The sequence below is a fragment of the Anopheles nili genome, chromosome 3 (assembly GCF_943737925.1).
Source record: "Anopheles nili chromosome 3, idAnoNiliSN_F5_01, whole genome shotgun sequence".
Lineage (NCBI taxonomy): Eukaryota > Metazoa > Arthropoda > Insecta > Diptera > Culicidae > Anopheles > Anopheles nili.
Window position 1 is genome coordinate 74,289,496 of NC_071292.1, and position 14,214 is coordinate 74,303,709.

At 42.5% G+C, this 14,214-nt stretch overlaps 3 protein-coding genes across 3 annotated transcripts; 1 reads left to right on the forward strand and 2 right to left on the reverse strand.

Moving 5' to 3' along the window:
- Positions 1-8,372: 8,372 nt before the first annotated feature.
- On the reverse strand, positions 8,373-10,791 carry LOC128725064 (protein KRI1 homolog). The gene is made up of 2 exons (XM_053818782.1): positions 10,665-10,791; positions 8,373-10,591 (listed from the first exon to the last, which is right to left on the reverse strand). Exons 1-2 carry the CDS (start codon positions 10,789-10,791, stop codon positions 8,373-8,375), a joined length of 2,346 nt encoding a protein of 781 aa, XP_053674757.1.
- Positions 10,792-10,952: 161 nt separating this feature from the next.
- On the forward strand, positions 10,953-11,583 carry LOC128725776 (autophagy protein 12-like). Its single transcript, XM_053819547.1, has 3 exons — positions 10,953-11,156; positions 11,224-11,360; positions 11,428-11,583. The coding sequence occupies exons 1-3, from the start codon at positions 11,039-11,041 to the stop codon at positions 11,548-11,550; spliced, it is 378 nt and encodes a 125-aa protein (XP_053675522.1). The 5' UTR covers positions 10,953-11,038; the 3' UTR covers positions 11,551-11,583.
- A 90-nt stretch (positions 11,584-11,673) lies between these two features.
- On the reverse strand, positions 11,674-12,456 carry LOC128727114 (NADH dehydrogenase [ubiquinone] 1 beta subcomplex subunit 5, mitochondrial). The gene is made up of 2 exons (XM_053820982.1): positions 12,348-12,456; positions 11,674-12,206 (listed from the first exon to the last, which is right to left on the reverse strand). The coding sequence occupies exons 1-2, from the start codon at positions 12,442-12,444 to the stop codon at positions 11,734-11,736; spliced, it is 570 nt and encodes a 189-aa protein (XP_053676957.1). The 5' UTR covers positions 12,445-12,456; the 3' UTR covers positions 11,674-11,733.
- Positions 12,457-14,214: the final 1,758 nt, after the last annotated feature.

A 14,214-nucleotide genomic window follows, 5' to 3' on the forward strand; every position in this document is an offset into this window, starting at 1 on the left:
AACATGAAGTAAAACACTTGCAACTAAATGCAGATCACTGATTTCCGGTGATAGCCCTCCTTTCAAATGAACCCGTAGCCAGCTCCGTAGATTCGATTTCCGCTCCATCATCATCGCTCCGTTTAAACAAGGTGTGGCATCTTGGAAACGGAATTCGGTGCTACGTGAGCCTTCGCAGGCGTCATCGTCTAGGCCCTGGACACAACGCACATGCGCCCAACATTCGTTGGACTAAAAAGTCAAATGCAGATCGAGCCAGAACAGGCCCCGCAAGAGGTGAAGCAAAAAAAAACACTAATGGAAAAAAGTAAACAAAATGTCTTAAAATATATTCCCTCTCCATCTTGAGGAGTTGTTGGGAAGCAAGAATGTCGGCGGATATCGAAGCCAACTTCTGCTGCACGGAGCTGAGAAGAACTAAGAGAAAAACCGGTGACGCCAATCCACGCCAGACGAGCCGGGAGAGAATTCCTGGAAGGACGGATTTAGCTACGGGTCGCGGCGGCGCGGCACCGGCATCCTTTTTTTCTTTTTCCTTTTTTTTTGAGAGGCCACTTTATCACCCGTCCACCATCACGCCGTACCGAGTCCTCAAACCCGTTGGAGTCCTTTCGTTTCGTCTTCCTGTCTACCGCGCGCTGCCCAGTCGCAGTATCCTTAAGACACGTTACTCCTCCAGCTCGAGAGAAAGCGAGAGAGCGTGTGTGTGAACGAGAGACAGAGGTTGAGCCTGTGATCGCGCCGGTTCCTTTTTGCCCCGGTCCTTCTGCAAGTGCTGGAGGTCTTTCACGAACCTCGATCGTATAAGCACAGCTCGAGGATCAAAAAGATCGCGCGACAGGTACAACCGCATCACGGTGAAGCTGCACACGTTCGCTCTTTTTTTTTCGCCTTTTCCTCGCGCCTTCTCTCAGGTCGTTGGTTTCGTGTTGCATCCTTCGACCTATCGATCGGACGTGCCCGAGATGGGAGGAGGCCGCGCTTCTCTCACTGTGTCTGGTTGGAGTTTTTTTTCCCACCGAATCAACACGGTCGCTGCACCGCAACAAGACCGTAAATAGCCGCGTCCAGAACTTCCCAGGTGAGCCGGGTGGTGCATGCAGTGGTGTGGAATGGGTGGTTAGGTGGAGGTTTAAACAATGCATTCCAGAAAACCAGTTACCTTTGGCGCGCCGTGGGCTTTCGTCTTGTCGGGGGCTAGCGGTCACAGGGGTAGAAGCACATGGTCGGGGGCGTTGGAGGGGTGTTCTGCTTCTGGGAGTTCCCGAAACCGGTACGGCGTCAGCGCCTGTACAGGAAAACGTGCCGGGACATATTCTGGGCTTTTGGTAAGTTCGAGGTACGCGCTAGAGCTCCCTCCTCTGTCCTCTGGCTTCTACCACCTGCTCTCAGCTGATAGGCGAGGAAATTCCTACCACCAGAGGGGCAAACAAAACAAAACTTTCCTGAGGAGTGACTCTATTGGCATGTTTAACATCCGTATTTTGGAAAAAGAGCGACCATCGTAAGTTGAGGATTAATTTTTTCGAAGGCACTGCTAAAACAAGCCAAAATAAAAAAATATTATAAAGGCTTTTCATACTAAGGGGAAAAATAAAATCTCTTTTGAAACCCTCTTACGCGAACCATCCGTCCGATCAAGGGACATTAATCTTCATCTCTACAGATGCGAGAGCCACCGCACATCAAACGTGATCGAGCCGCCAACATCGAACGATCAGTTGATGAAGAATAAGCCACAACATGCCAGACATCGGCAATCCAAGGCACCTTCAAGGCCCAGAGGAGCCCAGGTTAAAGCCCACAGCGCAATAAGCGATCGAACAAAATATCGATCATGGCGTCGTCGTGGTTCGCCGTTCTCGCGCGATGTTCAATGGAGAGCTGGCCGTACAATAAAACCGAAAACCTTAACACCCGCGGCGGAGTCCAAGGGAAGAAAAGCTTCACCCAATAGGGCGTACTGCTGCGATCGGGTAATGGATCATCCGATCGAAGTTTCCGATCTCATGAGACAGACGGACGGTGTGTGTGGTTCTAGTTGTAAAATTTCTATAGTTCGATACCGGGGGCGTCTGGCGTTTTTGACGCAGAGATGGTGATTTCCTTTTACTACTCTTCTATACATTTTTTTTCTACTTCGAAGGAAGCACGGAAGATACACCTCAGGGTGCGCACTTTCCAGCTGAAGCCGATACATCGTTACCGAAATTCCGAGAAAATCGAAGATGACCACCTTACAAACGGAGAACTAACCGAAATTCCTCGTTTAGGTCCTCGCCCTGACCACGGCATGCCATCATCGATCGATCGTAAAATAAGCGATCGAAGAGTGAGGGATGAAAGTAATTAAGCTAAGGATTCTTCCGACTGATTATCAACTGAGATGATCCTGCAGGCTGTTGGGAAAGTTTCGCTTTATTGTTTTTTTTCCTTCAATCTCCCACCCAAATGAAAGATTGAGGTATTAAAGGAATGTTCCGATAAAAGTTTAATTGAAGACCCATATGGAAAAAAGTTTGATTCCATGTATTGACTTGAGTGAACTTCTTTATCGACATTTTTATAGTTTCGTTATCACTATTCGGAGATGAATATTTTTGATCCAGCGTCGTCGATTAATAGCTCAATTAAACCAGCGAAGTTGTCGTTAAGCTTAGAGAAAATGCTACAAGCTGCCTACAAACAGAGATCGCTAAACAATTGGAAATAAACGATGATCGCGAACGAGAATATGGCAATAATATATTCTTGCTAAAATTGAGGACTCCTAACGGACACCAGATCGAAAAAGAGAATGCTTTCCCGGTTCGGGGTAACGCCATCTCGATCGTCGGTGACATTTATTTAAGTTTTACTTTGTTCCATTTCAACCCCATTACACGATTCGCAATTCAATGGCCACTTTTTCATTTTTCTTGCGCTCGATTCCGGTTTATCGTCGATTTGCGACTCCAAGCAAACTGCCAACAACCAGAAAGCGACCGCGATCAGTCGCCTTCTCTTCGGTACACATGCACTCAAGCAGGAGCTGAGTATGCGGCATATTTTTCCATGAAGGAGATCCACAGTGAGGTCACGTCGTCTTCTCTCCTCCACATCGCAAAGGGTGGGGATAAGAGTGAGAAACTATTTCGCTAACCATTTCGACGGGTTCGATCGGTTCCGATTGATAAATAGCATCCCCCAGCAAAAATGCGTACTTAAATAAGCAAGCTATCGGAGAGACAGGCTCGGATGGGATGGATGTTTTCCTCATTCTCACTGAGCACGTGCGAGAAAAGGGGAAAACGGTTGAAATTGGAAACAAAACGCGGAGCATGTGGCAAGCAACTTCGCCATCAACCTGAAACGCAAAACCTCGATCGCGAGGGCACACACAAAAGCAGCCACATCATCACTTAGCGGCGCTCAGCCAAATAAAACTGTTTACGACGGAGTCGGTGAGATCACCGTTGCTAGCTCATTTGCCTTGTGGTTCGTCTCGAAACGTGATGATGTATTTACGTCTGCTTTCATGGGGCCTCTGGCGACAGGGTTGTTATTAAACGAATAATGAAAATATGAGAAGAATACGGCAATGAAACAAAGTCAAAGGCCTCATTGTAGCGGCGAGAGCGAATTGGTTGGCACATTATCGTTTAATGTGAAGCAAATCAAGCCTCGACGCGCAGTTACCAGTGCAGCATTTAGCACGGACCCTACGATTCAAGTCACAGAAGAAGGGCCCGCGAACGGCTCCAGTCAATCAAACAATTCCTCGCCCTCTGTTAGTAAACAACGCGCGTCGTCGACAACGGAGACGAACACTAACACGCGCATGCGTCCAACAGTTCCCCCATCGACAGAGCTTTGATTGCCCACCGCAATTATCACATTCCAGCCGAGCCAACCCATGAGAATGCATGGGGGGGCTTTTCCGGCTGAGCAAAGCGAAGGGCGAAGAGGAAAATTGGAAGAAAAGAAAAAAACGAATGCTGGAATGCGCTGACGTGATGGCGCGATTGCACCCCTAGAGGGCCGTTCCCCAAAAACTCTTGGGTTGCTAAGACAGCACCAATACCGTCGAACGATTGACTTGCTTCATTCACAGCCTGCGGCAGCACGAACACGCGAACGCGGCTATGCATGCGTGCTGATCGTCGCGTTTCGGTGCAGTAGTAAGATTATTGTACCGAAGTTGTATCCCACCCAACACCCACATCTGTTGAACGATCGCCTTCGTGAGGCAAATGTGTTCAAGTGACCTAGCGATCAAAACCATGATGATCATGCCAACCAACCACATACTGCACTGCACTGCTTCGCGGATGATGTGATGGACGTTCCGCACACAAAGAAACGCACTAAATGATCGCGAAGGAAGATGCTGAGAGTTACAAGAAGAAATTCAAACATAGCCAATCAATGGTGGCTGTCTCAAGCTGAAGTCTGTTAAAAAATGCATCCTTACTAAGCTGGAGGAGAGTACGGCCTAATTAGACAACTAGTTAAACAAATGATCGCGAGTGTGAGCGCCCTCTATCGGTGTAATGAAAAACATAACATCTCCGAGCTATGAAAAGTTTGGTTGCAATAATTTAATTTAAAGAATCTGCTCGTAATCGTTTATCATAACAAATAAACAGAGCAACTTTTCATGTTCTCGTAAGTGTTTTGCCGGTTAGCTGATGATCGATCTAAAGCACGATCGTTCGGATCGAATTGGCTTTCAAAGATAGAAAGGTTTATGGTCCGGTCTGAAAACTTCATGCACGAAAGCCCCGCAATTGGAATTCCCCGGTGTAGATCAGCATTGGAACATTCACGATGGTAAAAAAGCTAGCTACCCCACCGTGATCGGTCCCGTCATTTCCCAGACGCCGTGGGCGAAAGGCTTGACGGAGCGAGAAAAATCCCTAGCCTACACCTACGAGTGATCGTCGCACAAAGGCACGAAACCCATTACAAGGTGGAGATCTTGCTCTCCCCGTTGGGCAATCCCTTCGCTTTATGGCGTCCCAAGCATGCTGCCTTGCTGTGAGAACCTCGACGAGCAACAGCCTTCCAGTGGACGATTTTTTTTTCTGGCGGTTCCAAAGGTTCCGTACAGCAAAGGGTTTAAGATGTAACAGAACTCCGGTACAGAGAGACCAACGGAGTTTTTGTACCTCCCGGCGACGGCGGGAAGCGCAAAATGGAGACCACCAGAAAATGGTAATCGAACGCCAATGCTTGAAGAAGTTCGCTTAGGATATGGGCATAGGAAGGGAAAAAGCCAATTTCTGGAGAAATAATAACAGTCGGTAAGTAGAAACGATGCGCCCTTTTTTGCTGAGCAGGACCGTGTACGACCACACAACGTTGGCATGGGCATCTCAGAGGCCACGAAGACAGAAAAGGGCACAATCTGCAATATTCGAAAAGAGCGTTCGAACGAGCATTGAAGGGCAAGAAAAAAAACAGAAACATCGTTTCAGAACCAGATGCAGCAGCATTAACCAAAGATGAACAACATCTTCAACAATCCGTTAAATTTAACATTGATATTCTTTGAAACATTGATAAAAAGTAAACATAAACAAACAAACAGATAAACAGTGCATGCTATTTTTTGAAGCTTGCTGCTCCGATGACCTTTTATGCAATCATTTTGCAGTATTGTGAGAGATCGTGCGCGGGTACCAAAACTCGACATTCTATAGGAATGAAAATGCAATGAAGAAGCCAAAAAGCGACATAAAAAAAGAAGCAGACAGCAAGTACCACCTCCTGCCAACGTTAACAAGCGCAATCGTGGGCTTGGCACAAAACCAAAGGGTCATGGCTGGATTTGGAGCAGGGATGGCATTGCTGCTTATGCTGCCAGAGCGTGTAACGGCACGAAAGGATGCTGGCCGTACCGATGTTCGAAATCGAGACCGTGAGAACCCGGCACCAGACTCGTTTGCAAAAGCACATTGGTTTGTGATGCTGTTTTTTTATTTTGGGCCATGTTTCCCTTATACAGCATCTCCACTAGCAGCATTTTGTTGGCTTCTTAGGGACATCGCTTTAAAGGACTCCAACATTCACGGAGCTCTTCGATTTGAGCCCAGAGATAAAAACTAACAGAGCTAAACGATGGCGCGAAAAAAGTGATTCGCCATGGGGCAGCATAAACCATCTCCAAGGATCTACATTTCGCTCCGAGATTAGACATGTTAAATTTTTTTGGTTCAAAACGTTAACAAACCTGTAACTTGATATATGGAATACAAAAACAAAACAAAGGTATACTACGATCCAGAAACGTTACATTTAAAACGAAATAAAAAAATGATATTTTACCGCTCAAAAAAGGTTTACATTTATGAGCTCCAAGTTGAACCAAACATGCGTCCCGCTGGTACCAAACTGCGCGTAGGTTGCCTGGCAGCAGTGAATAAACGTTTGAATTGGGGTTTCTGTGAGTGGGATGTTTTGAATCATAACTACAAAGAAGTTTTGTTCGATTGTAGGAGTGAACGTTATGAGCTGTTTTAAAAGAATACGAATTTTAGAAGAGTACGAATCATTACTACTGAACTTATATTGCATTCAACTCCTATCAAGCTAGTCTCTATGAGATTTTTCCTGTACACAAGAATTGCACACGGAAATGCCAACAACCGTGCATAAAGATGGAAGAGAAAGTTTACACATGGTGAAATCCGTGAAAACTTTCTCTGACGCAGCTACCTTGTGTTTAAATTACTTTCTTGGATATTTTAGGGAACTTATGGCACTTAATTTGAACTTTTTATATAAAATAAAATTAATTTTGTGATGAAGATATCACCAGATGGCTTCATATAATACAATTATAAAACCTTTCTTCATGCAGGACAAGATATTGTTTACAAACGCCATGAAAAGGAAATTATATTTAGTCATAAAATTTACCAATTGCGATGCCACGTATATCAATGAATCAAAAAAGGAAAAATGAATAAAAAATACTCTCAAATACGTTACGGCGTTTGCAGTACGTTACACACGAGTTTACTAGACTCACCAAACCGGTTTGTTTTTTTTTTTCATACTCCAAACGACCTTAACGTCATCACACTGAATTCTTGCCAAAGGCACACATACAGAGAGGTTAGCAAAATACGATCGGTTGGGGCCTATCGTTATGCTGATTGGTCATACTATATTCCAGGAAATAACGCATGACTTCACGTTTACGCTTGCGTTGCCAAACAACAACCGTATAACAGCTTTGAGCATACGATCCTCAGAAGCGATAAAGGTTCTGTATATTGTTTTAAACACAATATAACTACGATCGTTTCTCTCCCCCTCTGACATGGTTAATGAGATAGTACTCACTCTCCTTCTCTTTTCTTCTCGTTCTTGCGGTTGAATATACTTCATGTAAAAGGGACAGCAAATGCATTACCATATATGTTATCATTTGATGGTCATGTAACTGTATCAGTGCAAATAAGATAAGGGTATTTTTTCAAGGAATTTAGAGAAATTTGACTTGATTCCAATTGAGCTCATTGACTAGAAAGTTTAGATACGATAAAATGACATTTTTTGCAAGGTTTTTTTTCTCCCTCCCTTTTTTATTAAATAACCAACAATATGGGGTAATCACCTACCTTCTACAACAATGCCAATGCAAGCATCTGATCAGTAGGAAGCAGGACGTACGTTTCGATTCGGAATTGGTTCCATTTTCAAAATAAAGTAGAAATTTGAAGATGAAAACACAAACGATTTTGCACGAGAATATCACCACCAGCCAAGCAACTTTGCACGCACGCACGTTACGAACGAACACAGTATACTTGGGTTTGACATTTCACATCGGCTACGTCTTGCAGTTGGCTGATGTTTCTCGTTCATTCCATTTGCTTTCCGTAGGCACGGGACTTCGAGTTTGAGGCATAAACATAAATGTTTTATTGTTGCAGAATAAAACGGGCGATTTCTTCATAAGTTATTGAGTTTAAAAGTTGACAAAAAGGCCAATATATAGTGACGTTTTTAAACAGAGTAGATCCTACAAAACAAAAGTACACTAAATATTCAACAAGATAATTATGGAAACCCTCACAAGGCCCGTCTTGTTAAACATGAAAGCTCTATGAAAATACATTGGAATATGAATGACACAGAAATGCGTAGCTCCATCTCATTAGTTTAATAATTTTTTTTAAATATATATATATTTTATAAATGATTTTGCATTAACATTCAATTTACTTGAAACTTCAATCAACATTTCAATCCAATTTAAATGAATCAAAAATGCACTTCTACAAAAAAATAGTTGAATAGCATTTATTGAACACACTATCACTAATTTTCCAACATACATGCTGTCCGAACAGCACATTAAAGAAATTTTACGTTTATTTTTATGCTTGCGTCTGGCGCTGCTTGCTGTAAATTTGTTTATTATGGAATTTTCTAGGATTCAATCCGAAGGCCCGTAACCGTTGATCTGCTGCACTTTCCTCTTTCTTTGGTCTTTTTGAACCCACAGCATCATTCGTTTTAAATCCATTTTTGTGACCATTTTGATGCTTATTCTGTTCGAAATGTGGCTTATCTCGATTGTTCCAAGATGCATTCTTCTGTTGGGAACGTGATGTTCCTGCCTCATGATCCCATGTACGTTTGCGCTGATTTTTAAAATTAAGTTTACTTTCATGTTCATCTTCCTTGTGAGTAGAGCTCTGCTCACAACTCCTAATGATTTTGTTCTTACATTTTTTATTACTTGTGTCAGTTTCATGATTTTGAGAATCATTGATCGATGATTTAGTATTTTTGGATGCTTTTTCGCCCTGAAGATTCAATCGGCCAGTGCTTGTTTTATCCTTTGCTTTAACCTTATCTATAGGGCTTTGAGCAGTAACTTCTTGTTTGCGTTTTTGAATTTCTTCATCGATTGCTTCTTCGTTATCAGATTCAATAAAAAGACTTGGCATAATTTTTCGCTTCAACTCCAAATTCGCACCTTTGCGGCGGTACATGTTTTTCTCATTCTCTTCAATGTGTTTAGGACGTAGCTGGACAGTTTTCTTCACGCTAGCCCATTTGTTAAGATCTCTCGTGTTGGCTGTTAGAATTTCTTCTATGGTTAAGCCGAAATCATTCGGGACTGTTTCGACGTATCGAAAGCGACACGGAACATCGCCAATCATGTCCTCGTAGTCTAGCTTGTAGTATTCATCTATATATTCACCGTAAGTTTTTTCATCTTCCGGATCAAAAAGAGGCTTTTCGGCTTTCAGTACTTCCCGAAACTTAGATTGGCGGCGGTTTTTTTTCTTCCCGGTCTTGGTAGAATCAAGCAGCTCCTGCTGAAGAGTTTCTTTTGCATTTTTTGAGTTTGACTTTTCTTCAAAGTCACAATCCATTACAAAATCGTCATCCTCACAGTGCGGTTCATCATAACCACCATCATCACCGTTGTCGTCCAAACGTTCTACATCGTAGTTTTCGATGCCCAGCTCTGCATCCAAGTCAGGAAATTCGGGCTTCTGATCGCCCTCATCCACGCCGTAATACTCATCGTTGAACATCCTTTGCATTCGGCGATCGTGTTCTTCAGGATCGAAATCCGATTCCAAATCGTCTTCATTCATAGCCAAGTTTTCCGTAGCCGCAATTTCTTTCAACTTTTGAATTTTCTCGCGAATTTCCTTCAGTTTTACAGCCTTAAGTTCATCTAGTTCAAGACGACGTTGCTCTTTTTCTTGCTGCTTACGCTCCTTCAACAATGCTCTCTGTTCTTTGCGCTTGTTGCGTTCCACACGAACCGAATCATCTACCGTTCTAGGAAACTGCTTGATAAAATCCGTGTCGGGCTCTTCGAAACGGAAGTTATACTTTCGCTCGTACTCTTCTTGTTTCTCTAGTTCTTCTTCGTCTTCCGATGTAGCCACTATTTCATCATAGCTGGGGATTTCAGCGCCACTTTGTACAAATCGCTTATTCAGAATGTAATCCTTCAAAAAAGCATCCTCTTTGGACAATTTTTCATTGTTCCAAAACTGCTTCAATGGTTCCAAGCCTTTGACGTCCTCACTTGTGGGTTCCTTTACCTTCTTGTCCGTCAGCCATTGAATATAATCAGATTGCTCCTTTTCTGTTTCATCCTTACTTTTGACTCGTTCCTTTAGCAAACCACCACCTTTGGAACTTTTTACCGTTGCTTCACCATCGCTGTCTTCATCGTCAATTTTACTCAAAGCTTGTTTGATTTCGTCTTTTATCTTTTTCTCTTCTTCTACCAACGAAGGCGACTCAGCACGTTGCGCTGCTTCTGAAGCATCGTCGTCTTCTTCATCTTCAAATACGCCACCTTTTTCTAAAATCACTTTTCGCTCATAATCTTTAACCGTCATCGGCTTTTCTTTGCGACGTCGCTTTGTAAGTGCCACCTCCTCAATAGGCTTCACGTTTTCAAAAAACGCATGCTGTTCATTATACTTGTTCTTATCCTTGCGCTTCAGAAAGGCAAGTGTCTTGAAGAATTCTTTATCAAACTCCGCATCGACAATCTCTTCATCGGTCGTTTCGTCTTCACTGGAGTCAGATGATTCCGCCTCCGCTTCATAGTTTTTTACTAAAAATGAAAGTTATGGAATTTGCTCTTGTAAAATCACATTGAAATCTTAGTTCAGTTGGATTTTGCTTACATTGACCAAGAATTTCCTTTTTACGGAACTCATCATAATGCTTGGCGTAGCTTTTATTAGTTCGGAACTCGACTGTTTCCGGTTCTTCTTGGTCAGACTCATTGAACAACTTTATTTTTCCACTCATTGTGCCAAAATTATATTAAAACACAGGGAATCCACACAACATGCGCTACTAGTAAACGTGTTTTCATGTACAATATTGACGTTCAGTATGTTATGATATTTCAGAGCTGAAATTGTCAATCTATCTTTTGGCAGTGTTGCCAGCAAAAAACCAAAGAAAAAGTAAACAAAGCTCCCAAAAATTACAAGTTTTGCTAATCATAAATACTTGCTGTAAGAGTACTAACAGCTTCAAATATTCTACAAAAATGGCTGAAGAAGCAGAAACAGCTGGGATTGATAGTTCGCACGACAAGGAACTCGCAGCGAATGTGGAGAACATGTCACTGGCCGGTCAGAAAGTGGAAAAACAAGAGCTAAAAAAAAGTATGGATTTGTAGAAGGCACTGCAGGTATGAATTATGAAAACTAAGTATGTTTTTTTCATTTTTAGTCGATATTGTGCTGCATGCCACTGGTAGTGCCCCTATTTTGAAACAAAAAAAGTGGTCGGTAGACCAAGAAAAACCAATCAGTGCCATTGTTAAATTCATACACAAATATCTCAAGCTCGACCCAGAAGAAAGATTGGTAGGCGTTTCCTTCGTACCCGTTATAGGTGGAAACTTGTTCATATGTTTTCTATTGACTTTTTCAGTTTCTCTATATCAATCAAACCTTTGCTCCGTCACCCGACCAAATAATCAAGAATTTGTACGAATGCTATGGAACAAACGGAAAGCTGATTTTGCACTACGCAAAAACGCAGGCATGGGGATAAACGACTGCTACTTGACTTGGAAATTACTTCATTCCTGAGTATTTGCCACTGATCTATAAATTCGTAAGTCATTCGATATAAGCTTGTTCAGAACAAAAATAAAGTCATGCCATTATTCGCTTCACTGCAACACCTTTACGTCTCTATTTCTTCAACATATTCTACAACATATCCATTCTCATCTTAATCACCGCGGAGCGATTCCAGCTCATCAGCTGCCTCTTTCGCTACCCGGTGGTACTTGCCGATAGCCGGGCGGTAGTAGTACGACTGGTAATCGTTACGCTCAGCCATTTTATCGCGTACTTGCTTCTCCAACGCACGAATCTGAGCCTTTTCGTTTTCTTCATACAGGTGATGAAGCATTTTCTCGTATTCTTGTTGTGGGCTGGGCAAGATGTACCGGGCGATGAAACGCGTGATCGGATGCCGATGGTATTCCCAGTGTTTCGGAGTGTAATCTTCCGGTGTTTCCGTGAGGGTGGCAGGGCCAATAAAAACATTTGAATAGAAAACAACTGCACCGACAGGAATCAAGCCAATCATGATGTAGTAGTGGAACATATCCTTGAATTTGTGCCATTGGAAACGGGAAGGCGTGATCGTAAAATTTTTCGGTCCATGACCGCCGGACATGAAGCGCGTACCGGTAAGGGCTAAAATACAAATTAACATCACATTCGTTTGTTTTGAAGTTGCATAACAAGCGGTCCATGAGTGGCAGAACTTGGGATTCGTCATTTATGGACCGTTTGGTTTATGTACACAATAGCCTACAATGTTTTTACTTTGCTTACCATTGTTTCTTGCCTGCAAAAGAGCTTGATTGCTCAGAATAGTACCTAAACGAGCCGAAAATTGGCCGGAGCGAGCCAAAGAGCTGAAAATTGCCATCTTTCTGCTGTGTTTTCGATCGAAAGACTTTGACAAACAGCTAGGTATGGTTTACACTTACCAGCGCGTTACTTCGGCGCTATCTTTTGAGCTATGAATCATATACTTATGAACGGATACGGATTTTTAAACAGCTAGGCTGTAAATACCTTAAAAATTAAAAGGTAATTGTTTTGTTAAATTTGTTAAATAAAACATAGTGTTTATTAAAAAAACTATATGAAAAAGCAGCATAAAATTCCTAAAACCAGTGATGATCATGGTCAAAATTTATTGTTTTTCAGACTGATGAATTCTCGGTTATTAGTTCATTTTCAGAGTTATACATGTTGTTTTTAACATCAAATATTTTTAACTGTTGTATTTGAACATCACAGTTTGTGGTACGAAAGAGAATAAGTTTAATTTACAAAATTTTCAATAATAAAAAATAAAAAAGTTTAGCTTTATTTGTCCTATATCCCCTATCATGCTGTCTGAAATAGGTGGGATAACGACGAAATTGGTTCGCGCTATCCCACCAATAGGGACCACCCAATTGACAGTTAGCGGATTCAACTATCTATTTTCTTCGCATTTTTCGCTGCCCTGCTACTCGTGAAACGTTCGTTTGTCGCGCTCCAGGGTTTGTTTGGTTGAATCCCTCAGCTGCGAAAGCAACATCGTTGAGACTCCGCAACCAGTCCAACGTTGTGGAATAGTCACAATTGTGCATCCCTGCAGCCTTTGCGTTTGCGTTCATGCGGTTGATAGTGTTCGGTCAGGCGAATCAAATACAGGACGTCTTAACTAAGCCCGGGGGTTGACCGCCCTTTACACCAACGACGACGCGAGAGTTCACAACAAGAGTATTAGACAGCGAAAACATAAAAAAAGATCATATAAAACGTGTTCATTGTGATAACCGCGCAATTAAGATAACGCGTAAGGTGTACGCGAGAGTTATAACTTCTCTTTAGAAAGTACAGTCAGTAGGAAAAGGAAAAATTCTTCGATTTGTAACATGCGTGGGGCGTACCCTTCTTCGCAATTCTTTCTTCGGTTGTGCAGTGCTTTCGAATCAGCATAACACCCTCCAGATGGTTGCCCTTTGTCGTGTGATAAAAAAAAATCAAAATCGACACATGCATTTGAAGAGAAGTGTATTTGCGTATTAAGCTTACGAGAAACGTGCGTTAACATGTGCGATTAAGTTGATTGAGGTCTCGATTTCGAACGGTATCATTTGGATCCTTTGACAAAGGCATTCAAGTTGTGGTTTTTGGGAGGGAGTTCACGTTCATATATTCATACTCTTTCAAGAAATTTCAATTGTGAAAGGTTCCGTTTGTTCGTACTCTTACGTGAAGTGAAAAGGGGGTGCTTGCGAGCGTGCGAAATAGCGAATAACAAGCCATCATCTTGGTCACCATCGATTAATCGACCTTTTAATCTAGCTTTTCTGTCTCACCCGGGGTCGGTTTCCGTCTGTGGAGACCAGACCGGATGACCTTCCCAGTCAGCTGCATCTTGTGTGTACGTGTGCGAGTTTGCGTACGTGTGAAACCGCGATTTTGTGTGGTCGATTGCGGCGCGTAGTCAGTAACCAAATAAGGCAGTACCAGTTGAAACTAGTTGTGTGAATGCATCAACAGAGAAACGAAAAAGAAAGGAAGAGAAAGAGAGATATATAAATCGAGAGAGAGAGAGAGAGAGAGTAGTTTAATAATATTTTCCGCGCGAATTTGTAACTACAGCTCTTGGCTTTCCCTTTCTAACCTACTCTTCTGG

Excerpts from the sequence above, each read along its gene's own strand:
- LOC128725064 (XM_053818782.1), bottom strand. The coding sequence starts at position 10,791 with ATGAGTGGAAAAATAAAGTTGTTCAATGAGTCTGACCAAGAAGAACCG. Across the intron at positions 10,592-10,664 it reads AAAGGAAATTCTTGGTCAAT|TAAAAAACTATGAAGCGGAG; the intron begins GTAAGCAAAATC and ends TTTCATTTTTAG.
- LOC128725776 (XM_053819547.1), top strand. The coding sequence starts at position 11,039 with ATGGCTGAAGAAGCAGAAACAGCTGGGATTGATAGTTCGCACGACAAG. Across the intron at positions 11,157-11,223 it reads AAAACAAGAGCTAAAAAAAA|TCGATATTGTGCTGCATGCC; the intron begins GTATGGATTTGT and ends TTTCATTTTTAG. Across the intron at positions 11,361-11,427 it reads TCGACCCAGAAGAAAGATTG|TTTCTCTATATCAATCAAAC; the intron begins GTAGGCGTTTCC and ends TGACTTTTTCAG.
- LOC128727114 (XM_053820982.1), bottom strand. The coding sequence starts at position 12,444 with ATGGCAATTTTCAGCTCTTTGGCTCGCTCCGGCCAATTTTCGGCTCGT. Across the intron at positions 12,207-12,347 it reads TTTGCAGGCAAGAAACAATG|CCCTTACCGGTACGCGCTTC; the intron begins GTAAGCAAAGTA and ends TTTGTATTTTAG.